Source organism: Protopterus annectens, chromosome 8.part0 (assembly GCF_019279795.1).
Source record: "Protopterus annectens isolate FY-2018-M chromosome 8.part0, PAN1.0, whole genome shotgun sequence".
In the NCBI taxonomy this organism is placed as follows: Eukaryota; Metazoa; Chordata; order Ceratodontiformes; family Protopteridae; genus Protopterus; species Protopterus annectens.
In genome coordinates, this window is record NC_056741.1 from 1,376,683,330 (window position 1) to 1,376,707,523 (window position 24,194).

Sequence of the window (24,194 nt, forward strand, 5' to 3'; positions counted from 1 at the left end):
CAGAAAGCTACAATTCAAAGTGTAAAGGGATGATGATAAAACAGAGGGAAATTCAAGAAATAGGATGAGATTTTGGATGCAGAAGGGGTAAATATGAGAGTAGCATCATCACACTTTGTAGAAGTCTGGACTGTTTTTAGTTACATACTTCTTCCTTCTTATCATGGCTGTGAAGTCTATGTTGCATCTACATCATAGGAAGTTTCTGCATTTCTAAGCAATCTCACCTCTGACTTGTGGTACTATGCATTACATTACAAGTGCAGCTGGCTCACTTCTTGCAGTGGACCAAACAATGCTCCTTTGTCCTGGAAGGGTGAGCCAGCACATTTCACCTTCTTCGCCTTTTGCTCACAGCCTTATTAAACCCCTTGGCAACTGCATTTCTAATTGTACTTTTGCTGTCTTTACCTTGTTTCTCTTCTGCTTACCTCCATCACTCCATAACCTCACCAACACCTCTTGTATACCTTGTATTTTGCCCAACTCCTCTTCCTTTTTTCTTTCTCAAAGCTTTGCATTCCCCCGACTCATTTGCTGAAGCCACTGATATAATTACAAAAAAGAAGTTATGTACTCACCATAACTTTTCATCTGTGTTGTGTATTTTCAATCAACTATTGGGTTTGGATCTGAACCTCGGATCCAACACAGCTGTTACTAAAACTCATGGTAACCAAATAGCTCTCAAGCTTCTCCATTACCCATAACGTACCAACCTCTAACATATCTCAGATCTTGTTTGCTGATTTACATAAAGTAATCTCTGCCAATGTGCATGCATACAGACATTTAAATCCATATAAATCCTACAGAAGGAACTATAACTGGAGCTCAGCAAAAAGGACAAAGGTGTCATTACAATATCCCGTTCTTCCAAAACTCTATTGTGAAAAGGGTTGGAAGGGTTGGTGGGTGGGAAGTTGAGGAAGAACGAAAATGGACAGCACAGATGGAACGTTATGTTGAGTACATAACATCTTTATTTGATGTTCATTTTCATTCCATCCTCAACTGTTGGAACAGAGTCCCCAGCTACCTAAAATTCTGGGTGGACTCTAAGGAAGGATATTCCTGAGCAAAGTTGAACCAAAGGCTGCTCTATTCCCGAAGACCGGATCCAGTTTGTAATAAGCGATAAAGGTATGAGGATTGTCCCAGGTTGGAGACACACATATGTGGTCCAAGGAAGCCCTGGATAGAAACACAGAAGTTGCCATGGACCTAGCTGAATGGGCTCTTACAAGTTTAAGTAAGGTTAGACCCAACTTGTTACAGATAAAAGAAATACAATCAGTCAGCCATCTGACTAGAGTAACTTTTGTAACTGGTTTGCCCACATTCAAATCTGCAAAGAAGATGAACAATTGATCTGTCTTCCTGATTTCTTTTGTCCTATGTAAATAAAAACGTAATTGCCTGTGGACATCCACTAAATGCAAGATATATTCACCTTTGCAAATTTACCAAAGAATACTGGCAAATTAAAGGACTGACTGATACTAGATTCTGATACCGCCTTGGGAAGGAAAGATGAATTGGTACGTAATGTAAGGAGGGTAAGGGAGTATATAAAAAAGAAGTATAAAGAGATTTAGAGAATAATCTACACTTATCTAACAGAAATTAAAAAGCTAAGGCTGACCACTTCTTTTTGTGAAAAGCGGCAAATGAGATCTGAGGTTGGTGAATTATGGGTAAGAGAGAAGCTCGAAAGGTTTTTAGTTATCACGAGCATTAGTAATGGATAAGTCAGATCCGAGGTTTGGATACAAACCCAACAGTTGATAGAATTAAAATTGACAACATCAGATCTAATGATATCATCTTCTAAGGACTAGACACCAGCAGACTTATCTAGAAAATTTTACTAGCTAGGTAAACAACCATACCCAAGCTGTCCTTTGAGAGGGTATCAAATCATCATCAGTTTTTACTCTTGGGGTCTCTCAAAAATCACTGTCAGATTCACTCCTGTCTATGATTTTTGTAAACATGTTAAGACACTGTGCTAACTCATATTTCAGCATGATGACAATGCAGTTCTACTCAGAAAGTATAAACAAGAACAGAACTCAAGTTTCAGAAAGCTCCAGGGATGTTTGACAAGTTCATGTCTATTTCTTAGCCCACAAACAAATTTCTTAGCACCAGCAAAACAAAATGCATGGTGTTCAAGACAATTCATTTTCAAGTTCAGTGCAGACATCGCTTGTTGATTTAAGCCACAGGGAGTATCTAACCTTGACATGGTCAAAAGTACTTTCAGGTTCTTAATGATTAACTAAGAGTTGACTGGAAGTTGATTGCAATAAAGGAAAAAATATTTTGGTACATTATACTGGACAAATTCCTTTAGTAATTTGACTTACACCAAGGTAGTAGATGATATACCCTACCTAAACTGCACTCTAGTTAAGTGTCATTCACCAACCTGTCTTTAGTGCAAGCTAACAAATGGCAATAAGCCTTCAGCTGTACTGCTGTAACTGCTATAGGTGCTAGATCCAAAGCTCATTAATGTTAAAGGTTATGCCATCTGTGATCCAAATATGGTTGACTTACTGATCTATTAATCATACTCCCAAGTGGTATTCCCCAAACAAGAACATGTACTAAAGGTGCCTTCCAACCAGAGGCTGTCTTTGGCCAAGACCTGGAATTCACTATTCATTTCATCTTTAGGTTCAAAAGACTCACCTGCTAAAGATTCAGGGGAAAAACATCAGTGCTTCTTCACTACAAATGAAACTGCAGCTGTGGTACTCTTAAACAAAGCTCCATCTCTTCACCTTCTCTGAATGACTAAATTAGCCATATGAAAGTCACTGCTGAGAGTGACTTCCCAATCTGGTAGTTTTTTTTAATGAAAGTATATGTACTGTATATGTACTAATATCTAAATATGAACAGTTACGTAATCCAGAAATAAGCATTAGTCGCATGTGCCTTGCAAGCTTGCAATGATATAAACTTCGCTTAGATTGATATGATGAATGCTACAGCATCATGAGCTATACAGGAACTAGTTCTACTGTACTTGTTCTTGCTCTTATGTCCTCCTGTATTATGTATTTTGGTGTAGATGTTTTGGCTTCAATACCATGCATACTGTACAACTCACTTATGCATTCTACTGAACAGAGTTTTTTTTCTGTCTTGGAGATGATAAAATTCAGTAATTTAACTGCTGGGAGTTTTTCTAACACGGCTTCCAATTAAAATAAACATTATCTGGCCACACATCTCAGTTAACACTACACAAATAAACATTGCCCATTAATTAAAGCAATCCCTCACTATATACAATTATGTCCTTACTGTTCAGAAAGTTTTTAAAAAATCTATTTTTACAATTTCATATCCCTCTTTTTGAAACCTTTTCTGAATGCTTAGTGACCAATGTGCCAAAACAGTGATGTAAGCCTAGCCTGTTTCATTTAAGTTCAACAACCTTATACACAAATTATGCTGCATTACCCTAAACTTTCACTACAAATAGACATACACAGCCTAATACACAAAGACATTCAATGTCAAAAAAAGATTCAGAAGTAATTACATTTCAACCAGTTTTACTCCAAACGAATGAAATCCGAACAAACATTTAAATTACACTATTTACATGGATCTTCCCTTGCTGCACCTAAAAGACTTGGCCACAGCTTCTGGAATGCTAAACCAAATTGTCATAAAAATGAAGGTGGACCCTTGGTGGTCTTCGTTTTCTTAATGCAGCAAGTGATACTTGAGACTTACAACAGTCTTATAGAGTATGGGGCAGTGATGTCTCCTCAAAATACTTGTACAGAAGAAAAAAATACATACTCAACTTTTCTGTGTTTTAAAAAAAAAGGAATCAAATCTTAAATTACACATTTCACATACACATCAAAAAGCAGCTAACAGAAAGTTTAACATAAAACAACTAATAACAGGAAAAAAAACTTTCACCAGAAAATAAAGTGTAATAATCCAGATCACAAACTGAAACGGTCAATTATGAGAATGAAATGCACTTCTCCAGGTTTTTAGACCCAGAGCTCAAACGAGACTATCACACTGTACAATATGTGTTTCACATGTAATCTGCTGTGACACAGCTGGAAGGGTAAGATAAGCAAAAGTTGCTAACATGCACCTATAAACTTTGTCTGACAGTCTCAGTCTCCATTTAGACATTTGTTTAGTCGTTCCATATTCATCTCTGAGTCATGCTCTGCCTGCTGAACTGCTACAAAAGCAATACTTTCTGTAAGTCACAATCCATCTCAGTTTCATCCACAATCTGTACTAAAAACAGATGTTTAAATTGCCACACTGTATTTTTGTATTCTTTCTTCAGTGCAGTGAAGTCCACTCAATGATGGGTTCGCTCTCTTTTCACTCTTATGAAAGTCACTTTGAGCATATGCAAAAGGGGCAGACGCTGTTCCTATTTGCCTGAGCCCAGAATTTTATACACTGCAAAGACAGAGAAACACAGAGATGGCAAGATCATTAGGCTGATGAACAAACATGTTTATTATTTTTTTAAAACACTTTAAAATATCACTTAAGACATGGGCAAACATACATTAATAGAAAAAAATACATTTTTTCTTTTACATACATTATACTTGGCACATATTTTTCTTCTTTCTTTCCTGTTTTACAGCTATCATCAGTCAACTTTACATAATTTGCTCAATTCCTGTCTTTCCTTAAACATCACTCCTCTTCCTCCTCCTGAATGTTATTCCGCAGGCAATGTTTCCAAAATTTCCATTTACTTCTATGTAATTTGCCCCTTCCCTTTTCTAAAATACTTTTCCCAGATCTTTTATCTCTTTTATAATATTCAATACTTCAAATACAGTTGCTTTAGACTTTGATTTTCATTTTTAGTAATTCCTTTTTTCACAGCCAAGAGAATTAAATTTTACAAGGCTATGCAATTCAGATCATGTGTCTCAGTTAAAATAATCCTTAGTTAGACTTTATTCCTGCAGCCAACTACTCAACCAATATTTCTGACAGAGTACTCTGTAAAAAATTTTTAAAATATTCCATTTCATTACACTACCAAAATGTATGTACCTAGTTACCTCCTTCTTCCTTCCTATACCTCCAACACTTGCTATCGCAGAAGACATTTTTGAAGTCTGCTTGGGGTATAAAAATACCTATGCAAACACTTCCAAGCAAAAATCCTCAACTTTCCAGAATATGTTGCATACTTGGGAGCCATACACATGTTCCTCCATTCTTCCTGGGTAAACTGCTTTTCCAGTCTTTCTTCCAAGTCCCTTCTAACCTCTGCTGATTGATTCCTATAGTTACAATGCAATATGCTACATGCACTATTAACTATCCATTTTAACATCAGCTTTTCTTCTAGATTCAACTAAAATCTCTACCACAGAAGGTCTTTCACTTAAGATTCTCTAGTGCCTTTCTCTTTCCCCATTCTCTATCAATCCCTGGTAGGGAAGGCTGTCTCTAGCACGCAGTCCAAACTTCTTCTTCACCTCATCCCACTGTATTACATTCCCCTATATTTTCTCTAAATACTTTGGGCTCCTTTTCCAGTAAATTCCAGCCCTCACTTGTCTATTTTCTGTATCCTACTTGCAGTCATCCTTATTGGCAAAATCAAATTCTCCAGTCTCATGTTGCTCAGCACTTAGAACACTTTCTGTTACATTATGAATACAATATTCTGTATGGCTGTGGTTATTCCCTTTAAGCATCTGCATCCAAAACCCCTTCCTCTCCATATTTCTTGAACTGACTCCCCCTGCTTCAATATCACCCCTTTACACTTTGAATTATAACCTTCTGCTTGTGTTTTATATATATATATATATATATATATATATATATATATATATATATATATATATATATATATATACACATACATATATATATGTGGATTCCATACATTTGGTTGAATTACACTTAGTCGAAAATGATTACAGGCATTTCACTTGACTGAAAGCTCACTTTGTTGAAGTTCATTTGGTCGAAAATGGAATACAGCCCCTGCCCCACTGCAGTACAACCCTGGAGTGAGAATATTAAATAAGGGGGGATGTGGGGGGCACAGCCCCCCACATTATGCCAATAGTTTTTACTAAAGATATATATATCAAAGCATTTCTAATGGATATACCTTCTTATAATAGGGAATACATTAAAATTATGTGGGGGGCTACACCCCCCACACCCCATTGTGAAGAGCTTTGGCATAATTAAGTCTTCCATAAATGTTTCTATTAGTTCTCTTTCTTGAATTCCACATTCCTCCACTTTATAAAAATTTTCCAAAAATTTCCGAAATATCTCTAATACCTCTAAGATCTCTGGTTATGTTCCTTTTTTTGTCTGTCCAAGTTTGGCAACAACCCTTTCTACTTTCTGATTCTCAAGTCATTGTGCTACACTATTTTTTGCTCTGGTTGTTATCAAAAAATAAAGTGCTTAACAGCAATCTTTCTAAACTGATGCATTCTATCCAAATCTTCTGTTATCTTCTCTTTAGCACCCTCTCCTTGATATGTGAGATTCCCTTTATTCTGTAAAGCTTTAACCTTTGTTTGGACCTCTAAATAGTTTTATTTCTTCTTAACCATATCTCTCTATTTCTATTCTATTTTTAAACTCCATTTTCATTTTATCTCACTTATGAACAATTTCTACTTTTTCTAATAACTCTCAAATAAATTCAAATACTCGCTCCTTAAGTTCCTCTTTTAACTGGTATACTGGAAAGCTCCAGTGTCTCATTTTTTCTTAATTTCCCTGCATTTTTATCTTAGTTTTTACTAGTGAATAATGTGAACCAATTCGTCAAAGCTTTCAATCAGATGCATGTGTTCTTGTAAAATATAATTTCTAGATAAACGTGGGTTCACATAGTCTCACATACATTTCCACAAATGTATTTGTGGGTTTCCAATTATTTATTCGACACACCAGAAAACATACATTGAATGATTTCATCCAAGACCTTAGGGCTTCATCAAAATGTAAACTAGGAAGTCAACCATGATGTACATAGCCAGTTCAGTTAGACAATAAACCAATTAAAAAAAAAAAATAAAACATTAACTGATTATACAGTTAAACATTAAAATTTAATTGAAAACCATTAAAATAAAGAAGCATATATTTAAATATGAACAATAATGTACTATATCAATGAAAATTCTGTATGTCATAAAAATGTGTCTATATATAAAAATATTAGTCCAACAAATTATACGAGTGAGTCAAAAACAATGGAGAGGCTCCTTTTAACAAATCCAATAAGAAAAACGTAAAAACTATTGTTTGTTGAATATGTTACCACTTTCACAGTTGAAACACTGCTCCATCAGACGTTCTAAAAGCAAAGTAATCAGATCAATTATTTAAAGAAAAGTCATTAGTCAACCAATCAAAAGTTACAAAGTATCATCAGAAAGGCAACAGTGTAACAAGTGCTAACATTTTAAAGAAACATCATAATATTCAATGTACTTAATATATAATATTGAATATACTTGAGCTTTACTATAAAATCCGAAACTTGACTCAAACATCATTAAAATCATTTATACAAAGGTCTTGTTTTAAGAAGAGGTTTCAATGGTACTTTTCATTGAGACCCTTTCCAGAATCTGCTCAATCTAATAATCCATCTAGCTTCAGAGGCTTCAGTAATATTCTCAATGTCTCCACCTCATTCATTAAGCACCACTTTCTCTATAACCAAAACTTAAAACCATGTGTTGTATCATGTGTAACTAATGTGCTTAGCCAAAGCATTAGTGAAAGATCCATTTTCTAATATTATATATATATACATATATGTATATATATATATATATACATGCTCCTTTATTCTCTCCTTAAGGCGTCTGTTTTTCTTACATAAAACAATGAACATTTCTAAAAGACAGCTAAATAAATCACATCTAAAGAATCGTATGATTTTTTTTGAATAAAATTTTGCTTCTGAGTGAGTTATTCATCCTTCTTGCTGTGTTTGTGGTAATTAATATACATTAAAATAATCAATATTTAATATTACAGCACCAACTAATAAAATTAAAAGCAGTCCCCTCCTTATAGAGATGTTTGTCCCTCGCCAGCTTAAGTTTTCTTTTCCTTATAATATATGTATGCTCATCAACTTTATTAAGCACGTTATCATAAGTTTTATAAAAATCAAATAAACCTTTAGAGATGGTTTCACTAAGCACTGCAACTTCTTTAAATAATACCTTAATTCTAGTAACATTAAATTTGATAATAAATTCTAACAATTCAATATTGTGCCTATCAAACATATCTATTAAATGACAGTACTGTTTAGTTCTTAAACACACCAAAAGGGAAACTTAAAATGTCTCAAACCTTTGGGAAATCGAAAAATCAAACATAGGGAATTAGTCTGGCGAACTAGACTAGATGCCACCTCCCCTCCAGGATTAAATGAGAGTAACTCTATTTATCCAGTGTTAAAAATGAGGGCTGCAAAGTTAAAACTGTCAGATTTACATTTTATTTGTCTGTGCTGTAATATCAAATTTAGATGGTTTTAATAAAATTTTAAATTTAGATATACTTTTTAAGAGACATTTTTATGAGTGGTGGAATTTTTATTGATATCTTACAATATTGCTACTAAATTTTAATGTTTAACCATATGATTAATTAATAATGTTTTATTTTCTTTTAATTGGTTTACTGTCTAATTGAACTGGCTATACACATCATGGTTGACTTACTAGTTTTATATTCTGATGAAGTTCTAAAGTCTTAAACAAAAGCATTCAATATATGTTTTCTGGTGTGTGTTGAATACATAATTGGAAACTCGCAAATACATTTGTGGAAGTATCGCGGTGGTGGTGCTGCGGTAGTGTTGTCACCTCACAGTAAGACGCTGTCCTGTTCGATTCTCAGCTAGAGCGTCTTCTGCGTGGAGACATGCGTGAATGGGCGTACCTTCGTTGAAGGTTGTGCGTCAGGCCTGGCAAGCCGGTACATAAAAATCAACTGCCAATCATTAGCGGACCAGAGTTCCGCTGTGGCGACCCCTAACCGGGAAAAGCCGAAACACACAAACAAACAAACCTGAGACTATGTGAACCCCCTTTTATTTGGATCTTTTGTGCATTATTAGGGTTGCACAGAAGCTATGCCTTTCAAGTGGTTATGGAATATAACTTCTACCCAGTCTAGCCGAGTTATTTCACCTTGGACAGTAATATGTAAATTCTGTCACAGTTCCTACTACTGAATTCACATCTTCCATACCAATATTTTCATAAATATTTGCTTCTAGATCCTGATACATCTTTACTATTTCAAATCAAGTTATACTCCACAGTTATAGGTAATATTCCCTACTGAAAGTCTATTATTTCTCCCAAAATTTTCTTATGCTGAATGATTAAAACTTTTGATGGAACATAAGTTCATGCAAGTGTGATCTTCTTTCTTTGCCAACAGCCCCTGACTACCATAAATCTACCACTGCTTTTTCCACTTCTATCACTACTGCAGCTCTAGTGATTAGAATTACTATTAACTCCCTTTTCCTTTGTCCTTAATATTCTGCTGAGTATCCATCCTGAAATCCTTTCTTTGTCAAATTCACATTCTTATTTCTCTTTCCATACGTGTCTCCTGCAGCATTGCTATTTGCACTCTGTATTTCTAATATAACAACATTTTTTTCCTTTTTGTCTATACCTGTAATGCCCACTTAGATTCCAAGATAATATGCATAGCATAGCCATTATTATAAAAAGGCACCGTTCCCATCTAATGTGCATGACAGTCTTTTTAAGTGAATTTCCAACTTTTGTCTTACAGTAATGTTTTGGAAGCTCATATTTTATACAGTTTTCATCTCCATTTGAAACTATGTCACATTTTTTAAGATTTTTTGTTTTAATGATAACCCCCAAACAAAAAACTAAATATATTTATAGAACACCCCCATCCCCTGTTAACTTAGAACACTCAAATATAAAACGTATGTACTCACCATAACTATGCATCTGTGTTGTCCATTTTCATTGTTCCTCAAACAATGGGTCTCCGATCTGACTTGGCCGCATTTACTTTAGACCCCAGGGTGGAGTTGGGTCTTTAATTGGAGATCTAAGCAAAAAGTACCTTTAAGGAAGACTCTGCAAAACTTGGCAGAAGCTAGAGGGAAAGCATCATCTCCAGTATGATAATCGGAAATACCTGCTACCTGAACTTTGATGGTGTAAAAACTAGTCTCTTCTTGAAAAAGTGAAGCAGAAAAATCTAAAACAGCATAAATAGGTGCAGTAAAGGGATCCAATTGTCTCTGATGGGCCCAATAAGAAAATCTCTTCAATTTGCTCTTGTAAATTTTTCTAGTGGAGATTTTTTGGGATGATAGCAAAATATGATGAACTGGGGAAGAAAGCCTGAGCTGTCTAGCCATCATTTTAACTGGATAAACCATGCAGTCAACTTGAGTCCTGGAATGTCTGGGGTGCCATCCCTGTGGGATGAGAGATTAGATCTGGACTGGGGTCCAGTCTCAAAGGAGGGCATAGAAGATGAGACCAAAGGAAGAAAAAACACACTTGAGGCCAAAAAGGGGCAATGAGGATAACCTTGCTCTTCAACCAAAGTCCAGATAAGCATAAAGGAGACCAGAGGGCCAAACATGAACTACAGCATCTCTCGGTGACTCCCTGGGGGGGTTGTTAGGGCAAAGAACCTGTTGCACTTGCTGGTGATGGCAGAGGTGAATAGATCACAGCATTGACTGAAGATCCTCTCCACCACTGCTTGATTAAGAGACCACTCGTGAGGTATCAGAACAATCCTGCTGAGTTTGTTGGCTAGCAAGCTGGATTTCCCCAAGATGTGCATTGCTATAGGAAAGCGGTTGGAGGAGATCAACCACTGCCACACACTCACTGTTTCTTAACAAAGAGGGTAGGACCTGGTTCCCTGTTTGTTGATGTACCAAGCCACTGACATGTCTGTTTGGATAGCAATTGTCCCTGGGGGAAGAGCATTCTGAAAAGCCCACAATACTAGGAATACTGACCTTATCTTCAGGGCACTGACATGAAAACTGGTCTCTTCTGCGGAAAACATGGCTTGTAACGTCCTTCCCAAGAAATGCCCCCCCACCCCAACTGGGAAGCATCTGTGGTCACTGTGGCTACCAGGGGTGGAATCACAAAGGGGCATCCCTGACAACTTCGTAGGACTTTATCCGCCAAAGCAAGGAATCCTTGCAAATCCAAGAAATTTTTATCGGATAGGACAAAGGCTGTAGAAGAACTGACAAGTGAATAGCTGCAGTCCATTGTAGAACACACATATGGAAATGAGCTGCTGTAGTAATGTAACAGCCACCACCATTGATCCCAACGCTTGAAGAACTAGTTTTGTTGGGTGAGAAGGGTGTGAAAGAATCTGTCTGACCTGCAATCTTAAGTAATGTACTCTTTTTGATGGAAGATAGGCCAACTGACTGGTGGTGTCCAGGGGAGCTCCTATAAACTCCATGACTCGAACAGGTTGAAAATGGGACTTGGCATAATTAACTGTGATCCTTAAAGACTGACATAATTGGAGTAAGTAGTTCCTGGCCTTTTTGAGGCGATGTCTGATTGAGGTGGTGAGGAGCCAGTCATCCAGGTAAGGAAACACCCTGAATCCAAGCAGTCTGAGATGAGCTGCTACCACTGCTATGCACTTTCTGACCACTTGGGAGCTGTAGTGAGACCAAAGGTCAGGGCTCTGAATTGCTAATGAGTGGCCCCAGCCGAAACCACAGGTATCTCCTGAACCATCTGTTCATTTTGATGTGATAGTACGCATCCTGGAGATCAATAGAGTACATCCAATCATCCTTCTGTAGGAAAGATAGAATGGACTGAACCATGACCATTCAGAACTTTGAGTTCTTTATAAATTGATTTAGAATGCTGAGAGGTCCAGAATGGGTCTCAGGTCCTCCGTTTTTTTTTTGGTACTGAAAAAAACCTTAATTAAGTTCTGAATCTTCTCTGGTCTGGTGGGACCTACTGGGTGACTCTTCTAGCAGCTTTTGAACTTCTAAGGCTGCTAATTCCTGCTGACTGGGTGGTACATCAGAGAGATTTTTCCATTTGGATGGTGGGATTGGCAAAAAGGGAATGAAATATACTGTGGATATAATTTTTACACCTGAGTGTCTTTTGTGATTGATGCACAGGCTTCCAGGTGCAGGGAAAAGTGCCACCTGTGTGCCAAAACTGTTGTCATTGGAAGGATTGGAGAAGGAAAGACAATGGTATGAGATATAGGCTGGATGCTCATAGATCCAATGGGAGATGGAGACGGTAAAATCCCCACTTGGATCCGAGTCCTGAGGAACTTCCTCTATCTTATCCATATATACTTCAGAAAAACTTCATTAATACCTGATAGATAACAACGTGTAAGGAGGACGTGACATTCTTTTGGGTGTCTTATAAAAAAAGAGGATCAGAGCTGAGGGGAAATAGGCTCTGGTGAAAAACAAGGACTTCAATGGTGAGGAGACTTGAGTGTCCCTGCTGTTGGATCCGAAGATGTCAGATCCGATGTCTTAGATTGTTTAGCAGGCAGCTCAACAGCAGGTTTTGGAGACTGGACAGGAGAGCACTTTCTGTGTTCCTTGGACTCAGAAGATGACTTCAACTTCTTAGTGGTGGTTTGAGCCCCTGAAATATAAGCTGTAGAGGAAGGAGCAGAAGTAGGCAGCAATCCCTTTAGTACTAACTTATTCCATCTATTGCTTAAAGCCTGAGAATTGAAACCAGCTTGAGGCCATGGCTTTGACACCAGGCATCTGTCTCAGTGAGGCCAGTTTATAGGATGGCCACACCGTTAGGAGTTTTGATTATGGCTCCTAGTTTGCAGTCCTCTGCGAACTTCATTAGCCAAAGACCTTCTGTGTTAGCCTATACTCAGAGAAGTAGATACCAAACAGGAGAGGACCCAGGACTGAACCCTGTGGTACACCACTTGTCACTGGTCTGAAGTTGGATTTGGAGTCTGCTACTTTCACAGTGTGGGTTCTGTCAGAGAGGCAGTTGGCAACCCATCTTGTCTCATAGGGATTTATACCTAGTTTAGTGAGTTTATCTATAATTCCAGAGTGGGGGGTGGTGTTGAAAGCCATGGCGAGATCTAGATAGGCTGTGTGAACCACCTGACTCTCATCTACGGCTTTGGTGACCGCTTCAAAAAAGTCTATCAGGTTTAGGAGACAAGATCTGCCTTTTACAAACCCGAACTGGGTAGGGTCCAGAGTTTGGACATTACCAATGTCATTGTTTACAAGTTCCATGATGATACGTTCCACAGCCTTGCAGACCAGGCTCATCAGGCTAATGGGGTGGTAGTTCCCGGGGTCCGTGGTGGCTCCCCCTTTGTGAAGTGGGATAACCGTTGCTGTGTGCCATTCAGTTGGCACAAAGCCTGATTTGAGGCTATGACTGAACATGGTAATTAGGTGGAGTGCCAGTTTGTTCTGTAGTTCGTGTAGAACACAGCCTGGGATGTTGTCAGGTCCCATGGATGCTGTGTTCTTGGCTTTGGAGAGTGTGTTTTTTTACCTGTGCAGCCGTGATTACAGGAACTCTGCATTCTTCCGGTACAGAGATGGGCCCTTTAGGAGATGCGAGGGGGGTAAAGTTAGCAATGACCCTATCTGCTAAGATGTTGGCAATAACAGTTGGTTCTGTAATTTTCATGCCGTTGTGTTGTAACTCAGAGCAGATCTGAGTGTTGCCATTGAGATTCTTGACATAGCTATAGAATGCTTTGTGGCTGTCTTTAGAATCAGTGACAATTTTGTTTTCATAACTAGCTTTGGAGGATTTTATGAGGGATCTCAGCTTCTTAGTGAGGCTGACCAGGGAATTCCTCCAATCATGGGATTTTACTCTTTTTTGCAACAATTTCTTTCTTCTGTTGTAGAGTTTGTTTATGGCAGGGGACCACCAGATTGGCTTCCTTTTTTTGGAGGATAGTATCTTTGTTCTGTTAGGGATTGCACGATCCATGCACTTGTGTAAGTGCTTATAAAGTGCATTTGTATAGGATTCAGCAGTCATACCTCTATTGTCTGTCAGGCATGGGTGTTGTGAAGTTTGCCACTTCTGTTTTAATAAGCGTGAAGTTGACTTTGGAGAAATATTTTACGGTGGTTTCCCTAATGGGGGTGGGATGTGGATGTCTAGGGTGATTAGCTTGTGGTCGGATCTGACCAATGAGGAATTCACCTCTGGTGGGGAACACCAGTTGCCCATGTTGGCAATGACCAGATCTAGGATAGTGCTGCCCTTGGTGGGGGTGTGGATAAGTTGATCCAAGGCATTGGAATTTATGAATTCCAGAAAACGTTGAGCACAAGAGTTGGTACATGAGTAATTTTCTCAGTTAATGGTGGGGTATTTGAGATTGCCCACTATTAGGGTGTTAGGTTGTATCCTAATATTTTCCAGTGTATCAAGAAATGTGGAGTGGGAATCCGGGGGCATGGTGGGGGATCTGTAGCAAGCTACAATTTGGACTGCGGTCTTACCCAGAGTTAGTTGCACTTGGATAATCTCGGATGCAATTATACTGAGCAACTAGCCTGGAGGTGTGGATATCCTTAATGAATATGGACACGCCTCCGCCTTTAGTGTTTTGGTCCAGGTTAGGTGGCCGAAAGGTATGGTATGAATTACAGAAAGGCTTGGGGGCTCAGAAGCTTACAAACAGTCCTGGATACAGTAAATCTGTATCTGGATTAGACGACTTATAGGAAAGGCAGGAAACAAGCTTAGACATTTTTTTTTGTAAAGTGGAAAGGGGAAAGAGGAGCAGAAACTAAGTGGGTTTGCCTTCTCAAATGTTCTCCCTGGATTAGGTAGAATGAGGTAATGACACTAGACTGGGAGGAGTGTCCCAGATCAAATTTACAGTAGGGGCAGGAAACTGCAAAGCCACCAAGTATAAGAACACGATACCAATAGGGAGGGAGGGTGGTATAAACAATATGATACACCCCTTGGCAGGAAATCAGAAGAAAACACACAAACAGATGATTAATTCAGTGTGAAATGGCAGAAACACTCAGAAGTTACCTTTTTAGGTAACAGAAAGTTGAAACCTGAAACAACTTTAAAAAAAAGCTTGAAAAAACCAATGAGGTGCTTACTCCAAGCGGTAGTCTAGGTAACCCCAATCAGCTAATGACCATAAACAATCCCCTCTCACTGAAGTGCAGTATGGCTTTGGCTAAACTAAGATGGCCTTGAACATGTGCTCAGACACACAGCCTCCACAACAACTAGGCCCAAAACACAAGCCTGAATATGGACAATGCTTCAAATACCCACACTACTTAGGTAGAAAAAAACTGCAGAAATGTCTATCACAGCAGAAAAGCAGCAGTGCGCCTTTAAATTAAAATTTTAAACAGGTGTGAAAAACAGCTTGTATGTTTTCAGAAAACATTAACTTTTAACCATAAGAATAAAAATACTGACTATCTTAAAATAAAACTAAAATGTACACTGTTCTTTTAACTGCATTAAAACATTCAGGCTGCTAGGTTGGATGTTATGTCTTATTCACTTCCCATCATTTTCAACTTTATTTTTCAATTACCTGCTTGCCACTGTATCTTTAAATTGTGTATTTCCCTTAGCAAATAATGCTCAGAAATCTCAAGGTTGATTGCTTGCATCTGCAGACAACTCATCTCCATGTAAAAGTAGTCAGCAATGAGAATCAAAAACATCTCTGCAGGTGCATGAAAAACTTTTTGTAAATTTCACTCAGAATAGAATGGACAATTGTTTCTGCTACAGACTTCTTGATTTCCAATGAGAACATCTGCTAATGGGGAAAAAGCAAGCTAATATCTTTGCAAAATGCAAAGAACTTAGCATTTTCACAGCTTTCATCACTTTGTCTTATATTTCAAGCCTACTTGCTTACAAAAGGCACTTGTTTATAGCTGGACATTAATCTATACATATACTCCTGTAAAAATAAAGTATATTAATCTTACATATAGTATAACCCATGCACCTTTACACCCCCACCTCAGCAGCCCAAGATCACAACATATTAACTTAATATTGCTATTGCCACCTTTTCTTCTTTTGTTATGACATAAAACCTATACTTCTTGCAACTAAAATGTACTTGTTGACTTCAATATCTGTAACACATACAACAATCACTGAAAATACTCCACCCAGCTTTTTTTTCGGTTTCCTGATCACATTCCTTTGGAACACTAGAAAAGGTTTCATTGACAAAGTCTCTCTATGAGGTTTATTGTCAGCTGAATGAGAAGCAGAGTCCCTTTATATTTACTGGCTCACTATTTGTTGGATAAACCTTTCTATTTCCTCCTTAACCCACTCTGCATCCAAAAATGTCTTTGACTCTCCAAGAAAAAGTATTCTGAGGAAAGACAGATATAGCAGCTTGCTTGAATCTCACACCTGCAACTAGATATGCTGGGGTAAATTTGCTTCTCTGCTGCCTAGTGTACAATGAGTAATGATTTTCCACAAACTCACTGTTGTCTCCATTTTTTAACACTTTTCCCTTCTAACACTGTTTTGTCAGGATCAACTCTTTCTGCTGGTATAATTGTATCTTTATTAATACAGGCCTTGGCTGCTTTCTTGTGGCCAGGTTCGGAGCAAACACTCAATATGCCCTTTCAATTAGCAAATTCTGCTGTGGAATACCAGTCCAGTTGCTTATTTGTGCTTTCCTAAAATTAATACAGTGTGCTCCTTCCAATTTCTCTGGTACAGCAGAAAATCTCAGGTTCTCCCTGCATGCTCTATCTTCTACTTCTATCATTTTTTTGAAATATCACTTCTTGAGAAGCCTCACTCAGCCTTTACTTCATTTCAACCTCTATTTTTTTGCATTTTATCAGTTCATCTGACAGACTATTTAAAGCTTCTTCTATTTTTTCCAGCCTTTTATTTGATTTGATATATTCCTTTAATGTTTCATTTATTTTAATAACCTATGAGTATGAGGACAACTGATTTATTTTTTCCTCTAAATTACTGGAAGCCATCTCTTATACCAAAGTTGTAGCCTGGCCCTCTTTTTACTGAACAGGTGCATGATTCTTCCCACCCAGTATTTTCTATTCACCTTTTCCTGTTGATTTTCTTTCTGGTTCTTTAAATTTCTACTTTGCTGGCATAGAGGCAGTGCACTTACTAGCCAGTAACTGAATTTTACCCAAAATGACAATTTCACTGGCTGCTATTTCTCAGTTTCTGCTTTTACACTGACAAAAAATACACTGTTGATTAGTTTGTAGCCATCTTGGATGTCTCATATAATCTTATTCTTGGTCTAATGGCAACAGGGCTCAAAAACATGACATTTGTGAAACTCTGCATATGTGGACTTTTTTTGCTACATGACATGGCTGGGAGCAGTGGAAACATCAACAACCTGCTGGAATGGAACATCCTCCACCTGACACACACATCCAAATGTTATTCAAAGTTATATCAACTGCTCATCCACAGAAAAGTTCTTCATGGATTAAACTCTGGCAAAGTTCTTGAGTCACCTACTAACAGATTAGGGACATTGACTTGAAATTCAGAGCGGTCTCCTTAGTTCAGAATGTTCTATACATTTATCTCATTACACCACCCTTTCTTTGCTTATCTCCTCTCTTCCCACACTGACAATTTCAAAGACATCTGTATCCACCATCTGATTCAACCAACCAAGCAAACATCTGCTTCTATGAATAATTCCAGTTTAGCATCTTGAATTTTTTTAACATCTTTATTGAAGTATCAGTTGTGACATACACAAGCTTACATTTATATAAAAGTAATCAAACCATATTAACAAGTTCATATTTACAAACATTATACATATATGTTATATATCATATAAACTAAGCAACATTAAATAAACTGTTCAACTCCTGCTTTCTCTTAAACCTCATTTCCCCTCCAAAACATTTTTATGCATGTACTGCTACCTTAATGTCCATTTTTCTATATAATTTACTTGTACCCTTTTCTAAAGATCCCACTTCCTGTTCTTTTATCTCTGTTACAATATTCACTACTTCAAGTATAGTTGCTTTAGATTTTGATTTCCATTTTCTAGTAATTGCTTTCTGAATTGTAGCTTTTTGCTTGGCTTATGCATAAGAACCATAACTGTGCGGCTCCAGACTATCCCTTCAAATCAGGTAATCCTAAACTTTCTTTTTCTGTTGGGAGGATCATCTTATCCCATGATTCTTGCCCTCTTCACCACTCAAATAAAATCTTTCAACTCTTTATTAATTATTATCCACAACTTTTCCTATGGTTGATAAAACATACCTGACCTGTGCATAAAACTAAAGGGACTAAAAATGTTTTTATTGCTTGTATCTTGCTATCCATATCCATAGGCAAGAGCTTCCAGTTTCTCAGTTTTTGTATTATCTTTTGTTTAGTCTCTTCCCACACAGCCTTTGCTGCCATAACAGAATCCTTTTTAATCCATACTCCTAAATACTTAATTTTATCATGTCTCCATGACTATGAGTATTGCTGGACCAAGTCATGAGTGGGTACATATAAAATGGAACTGTCTTAGAATATTCCACAACACTGAGGTGTCCTTTTCTTGTTCCATCAGATACAAAATAATATAATCTACAAATAAAGTCAGGTTATCTTGAACACCATACCAATCATATCCTTGAATTTCTGAGTCTCTTATTTTCATTGTTTATGGTTCTAAATATAACGCAAACAACAGGGGGAAGGAAGAGACCCCTACCTGGTTCCTCTGTTCAGGCCCAATTTATTAGAGAGAACTCTCCCATTTTGATTTTTGTCTCTGATCCCTCATCCTTCCAAATAACCTTATTATTGTATCAGGAAATGCAAATGCTTTGATTGCCCTACCTATAAAGTCACAAAGTATTCTGTTGAATGCCTTCTCTGCATCAAGACCTACTAATAGCAGTGGTACTTTCTTACATTCTGCTTCTCTATGGATCATCATTGTTCTATTAATGTTGTCAAATGTTTGTCACCCCTTCAGAAAACCACACTGGTCCATTGGCATCAGCTTTGCCATTCTTTCAGCCATTTTAAACAAAAAATTTGTAATTATGGTATAAAATTGAAATAGGTCTATACAAACTGGATCAGATGGATCTTTACCATCTTTAGTTATTACAGCCACCACAGTTTTTTTCCAGGATGTTGGTGCCTCCCTTCCTTTTAAAATACTGTTACACAAAACCTTCCAGACCTTTATTATTATCTTCCCTCCTAGCTTCCAAACTTCCATCAGGATATCATCTATTCCTGTAGACTTTTCTGTAGATTGGTTAAACATAACATTCTACTCCTGGAGACTTTCCTGCAGATTGGTTATACATCACTATTTTTATATCATCTCCTTCTATCTTAACTGTTAGCTGTTGAGCCTCAGCTACCTCTGACCTTGGTATTTTATTCTTCCATAAATATTTCCATTTGAACTTTTTTGGTTTTCTCCACTTCTTTACTTTATACAAATTTTCATAACATTTCTGACATATCTCTAATACCTCTATAGGATCTCTGTTTATTTTTCTTGTTATAGGCTCCCTAAGTTTGGCACCAGCCCTTTCCCCTTTCTGTTCCCTAAGTTGCTATAACAAAAGTTTTTGTGCTCTAGAGATATTTTCAAAAAGGAGTTACTTAACTGAGCATCTTCTTGTTTCGAGATTCCCTCCTTATTTTGTAATACTTTAACTTTTGTCAGACTCTCTGAACAATTTTTATTTCTTAACCTATTTTGTGAGACCCTCTAACAATTTTTATTTCTTAACCAGATATCTTTTTTCTTTTATTTCAACCCTATTTTTAAGCTGCACGTTCATTTTATCCCATTCACTAGTTGTAACTGCTAGAGTACTTTCTATCTTCCCTACTAACTCCCAGATAATTTACACTATCCATTCCTTAATTTCCTCACTTTTTAACACATAGGTGGGGAAGTGTCACTGTCTCATCTTTACTTTGTTACCCTGCATTTTTATCTTAGTAATTACTAGTGCATGACCTGAAAAAAGTTACTGGATATGTATCAAAGATCTCAGTTAAATGGATATGTTCCTGTGAAATACAATTTTTGTCAAGTCTAGCCCAGTTATTGTACCTTGGGAAATAGCATGTAAATTCTCTCAGAGTTATATTACGAAATTCACATCTTTCATACTATTTTCATAAAATTTCTTCAGCAACCCACCCACTTTTGTTACATTTTCCCAGTTACTTCCTATGTTGCAAACCTAATTTCAGTCCTGACCTACAAGTAATATTCCCTGATGAAAGCGAATTATTTCTCCCAGAATGTTTTTAAGCTCCAAAACAATTTTAAATGGAATATAAATAAATGTCAGCATAATCATCATCCTTTGCCAGTATTCCCCTACTACTACAAATCTTCCATTATCTTTTCCCTCTTTGACCACCAACGAAGGTTCTCTAGAAATTAACAGAAGTACTCATCTTTTCCTCTGTCCCGGATACTCTGCAGAATATCCATTCTGAAATCCTTTCTTTACCAGATTCACATGCTCAGTTCTTTCCAAATATGTCTCCTGTAGCATTGCTATTTGCACTCTGCATTTCTTAATATAATTAAGCATTCATTCCATTTTGTCTATACCTGCACACCATTCACTTTCCAAGACAATATGGAAAGTGTCACCATTAAAGTCATTATTACCACCCATTACATATGGTAGCTTTTTAAATGTCTACTTTTAGCTTTTGTGATACATAATTCATTAATATTTGGCAGGTTGATCCTACATACAGTTGTCTCATCATAAATACTGGAACATATGCCACATTTTACAAGACTTTTTGTTTTAACAAAAACCCTCAAAAACACACCCCAAGAACACCCCATAACCTGTTAATTTAATGCAAACACACATAACTATGTACATATTCAAATAACAAAATCTAACCATTCTAATAGGAACATTTGTGCCAAATTGACAGCTGCTAACACAGGCCCTTAGACACGTTATATCTTTTGTTTCTGCTTACACTGATTGGTGTCTGTTGTTTTTTTATCTTTACCCCCAATGTGGAAACTATTTGCAGACCTTTTTAGAAATTATTAAGTTTTAGCCCTATTATCAGCTTGATTTCAAGGAAAAGTAAGACAAAAAAGAAAAATGCAGACCTCTGTTGCAGCCTGAAAGACAAGCTAAAACATAGATTGCTAAAAGAAAAGACTTCATTATATTCAGTGTTCTCATATTTACTTATTTCCACTTAAAATTATTAGATTAGGGGGTCTAAATCCAGACATTCACCTATGCAAAAGTAAGAGGAAATATATCAGTACTACATATATCATGATCTATGTACATTTTTACCCCATCACCCACCTCAACAACCAAAGATTACAAACTATTAACCTACACATGCTTTTTTCTAGCTTTAATTCTTTTTTTGCACTACATTTCTTAATATGAAAAAAAGAAGTAAAGGTAAAAGGAAGAAGAAAAAAGGCATCTGTTTACTTCAATAATTTTATCATATACAGTATTACTGTTTGTCTTTTCGGCTTTTCCCGGTTAGGGGTCGCCACAGCGGAACTCCGGTCCGCTAATGATTGGCAGTATATTTTTTATGGTGCCGAGTTGCCAGCCTGATGCCCAACCTTCTGCAAAGGCACGCCCATTTACGCATGTCTTTCGGAGGCCACTCGACTGTGGGGAGGACATGTAGACTCCACACAGAAGGCACTCCAGTCGTGAATCGAACAGGAGAACCTCTTGCTGTGAAGCAACAATGCTACCACTGTACCACCGCGGCTGCCATACACAATAACACTTTACTATAAAAAACAAAAAACACTTTACTATAAAATATGCAATCTATATATATATATATATATATATATATATATATGTGTAGTGAAAAGCTTCATAGAAATACTGTTAAGAAAAGAAATTGTTTTACTTAGTTACCATTTCTTCTTCCTCTCCCATCAGAGTCCTTTAAAACATTAATGACACAAAATGAGGCAAATGCTTTTCAGTTCCTCACAAGTTTAACAAAGTCAACAAATGTCCTCTCTTTTCACTTATTCTTATACAGCCGTATTTCACAAATGTGACTGATGCTTTGCAGTCTCACAGTTATTCACTAATTTTCATGCTGCTAGTCTTCTTCCTGTTCCATCTCCCAACTTTAGGTTCTGGTTCATTTCCATGGTACTCATGAATTTTCTGGTCAACTCCTGTGACTTTTTTTGCCTCTCATCTATTTTCCTTTGGAACTGTGGAAAAGGTTTCACTGGCAAAGTCTCAAGGTGTGCTTTATTATCAGATGAATAAGCAGCAGCTTCCCCTTCTGCTTGATGTGCTCCTTTTTTTGACAAACCCTTGCATTTCCTTCTTAGCCTGTTATACATCAAAAATTATTTTGATTCTAAAGGAAAATATATTCTGAAGACAGCTAGATATGGCAGCTTAAATCTCACACCAACTCTTGACAATTCCCGATTGCTGAAATAAATTTGTTTCTTTTCTGCATGTGTACAGTGAATAATCATTTTCCACAAACACTCTTCTGTATCCAACTTTTAATACCTTGCCTTTTTGCCAGAGCAAATCTATTCTAGCAATCAGAGAATGTTGAAAGGCAGATGTAAGACTTAAAAGGTTGCAGCTAGATGTCTCTAAGAGCATTTTTCCTGGAGGATCAAAGACATTTTACATGCAGAACAGGCTAAGGAGATAAAGTTTATCCAAAAAAAGTGAGGCAGCAAGCAGATGGGGACTGTGTTTCTCATTCTTTTGACAGTACAGTTCATAAAGAGATTATGCCAGTGAAACCCTTTTTCCAATGTCCCAAATGCTTGAGAGACAAAAAAAAAAAAAAAAAAAAAAAAAAACAGGAGTTGACTGGAAGAATCAGGTGTACCTTGGATTTGAACCAGATTCTGGTATTGGAAGATGGTGATGATCAGCAACACTGAAATTAGTGAATAAATAGGTGACTACAAAGCATCAATTACGTTTGTGAAATATGGCTTTGCAAAATATTTGGCTGAAAAAGACTCAAATTTTGTTCACTTTGTTAAATTTGTAGGCGGACTGTAAAGCATATATCCAACTTTATATCATTAATGTTTACAGGGACACTAAAAGGGAAAAAAGTAACTAAGTAAAATAATTTTTGTTCTTATTAGTATCTGTAAAACATTTAATGATATAAACTGCATATTACATACAGTAAAGCAGTTTTGTATAGTGTGTAGTCATGGGTATTTTAAATGTTGGGGAGTCCTTTTAGTGGCAGTTGTATCTGTTAAAGATTATAAAGCAAACAAGAATCATCCACAGGATTATGTGCTTGGCAGGGGTGGCATTACATGGGAACACACAAGGACACATGCCCCTCCTGTGAAACTAATCCCCCTTGACTGCCTCACCCCTGGAATACTACAAAATAAAGTATTTAAATGTGCTTATCTTTTTTTCCTTAATAAATCCCCAATATCTAACTGCTCATTCTGCTGGTCAAACATGGTTCCTGCTCAGATTAGTCAGCTGACATTTTTAGCCAAAAAGCGCAAGCACAGTCTTTAATTTTTTTGTGAGTGCAGTCTAAGGGTGCAAGCAGCTGCATGCAAGTGCAGTTTTTTTTTTTTGTTTTGGAGAAAGCATACACAGAGGACTGAAAAGCACAAGAGAACAGAACAGCTTTTTTAAAAAGGAATAGTGTCTGGAGTGTGTGTGTGTGTGTGTGTGTGTGTGTGTGTGTGTGTGTGTGTGTGTGTGTGTGTGTGTGCGCGTGTGCATCTATGCCAAAAAGGCTGCCTAAACAGCAAAATGTGAACTGTTTCATTCTGCCATGAAGCCTGATGGAGTCTGTAACACACCTGGATAATTCATACCATTAAGACTGGTGGATTCTGTAATATCTAGACTTAACTAAACAGGAAGCAGTATTTTACTGTCTGATTTAGTAATGAGTATGTTTGCTGACCATATATGATATGTCTGTACTGCTCTAGCACCTTCTCAAAAAACACACAACATAAAAAAGAAAAAAAAGGTGGCAACACAGTTTTTTTTTGCATATGATAATCAGTTATTAAAGCAA

The 24,194-nt window shown here is 37.1% G+C and overlaps 1 protein-coding gene across 2 annotated transcripts in view; it reads right to left on the bottom strand.

Moving 5' to 3' along the window:
• Positions 1-3,558: 3,558 nt before the first annotated feature.
• The window catches only part of RNF214 (ring finger protein 214), a 706,739-nt gene continuing 686,103 nt past the window's right edge, over positions 3,559-24,194 (bottom strand). For both annotated transcript variants that reach the window (XM_044080961.1, XM_044080960.1), the window contains exon 16: positions 3,559-4,464. In XM_044080961.1, coding sequence (XP_043936896.1) covers positions 4,399-4,464 — 66 coding nt within the window. In that variant the 3' untranslated portion in view covers positions 3,559-4,398. The remainder of the gene's footprint in view (positions 4,465-24,194) is intronic.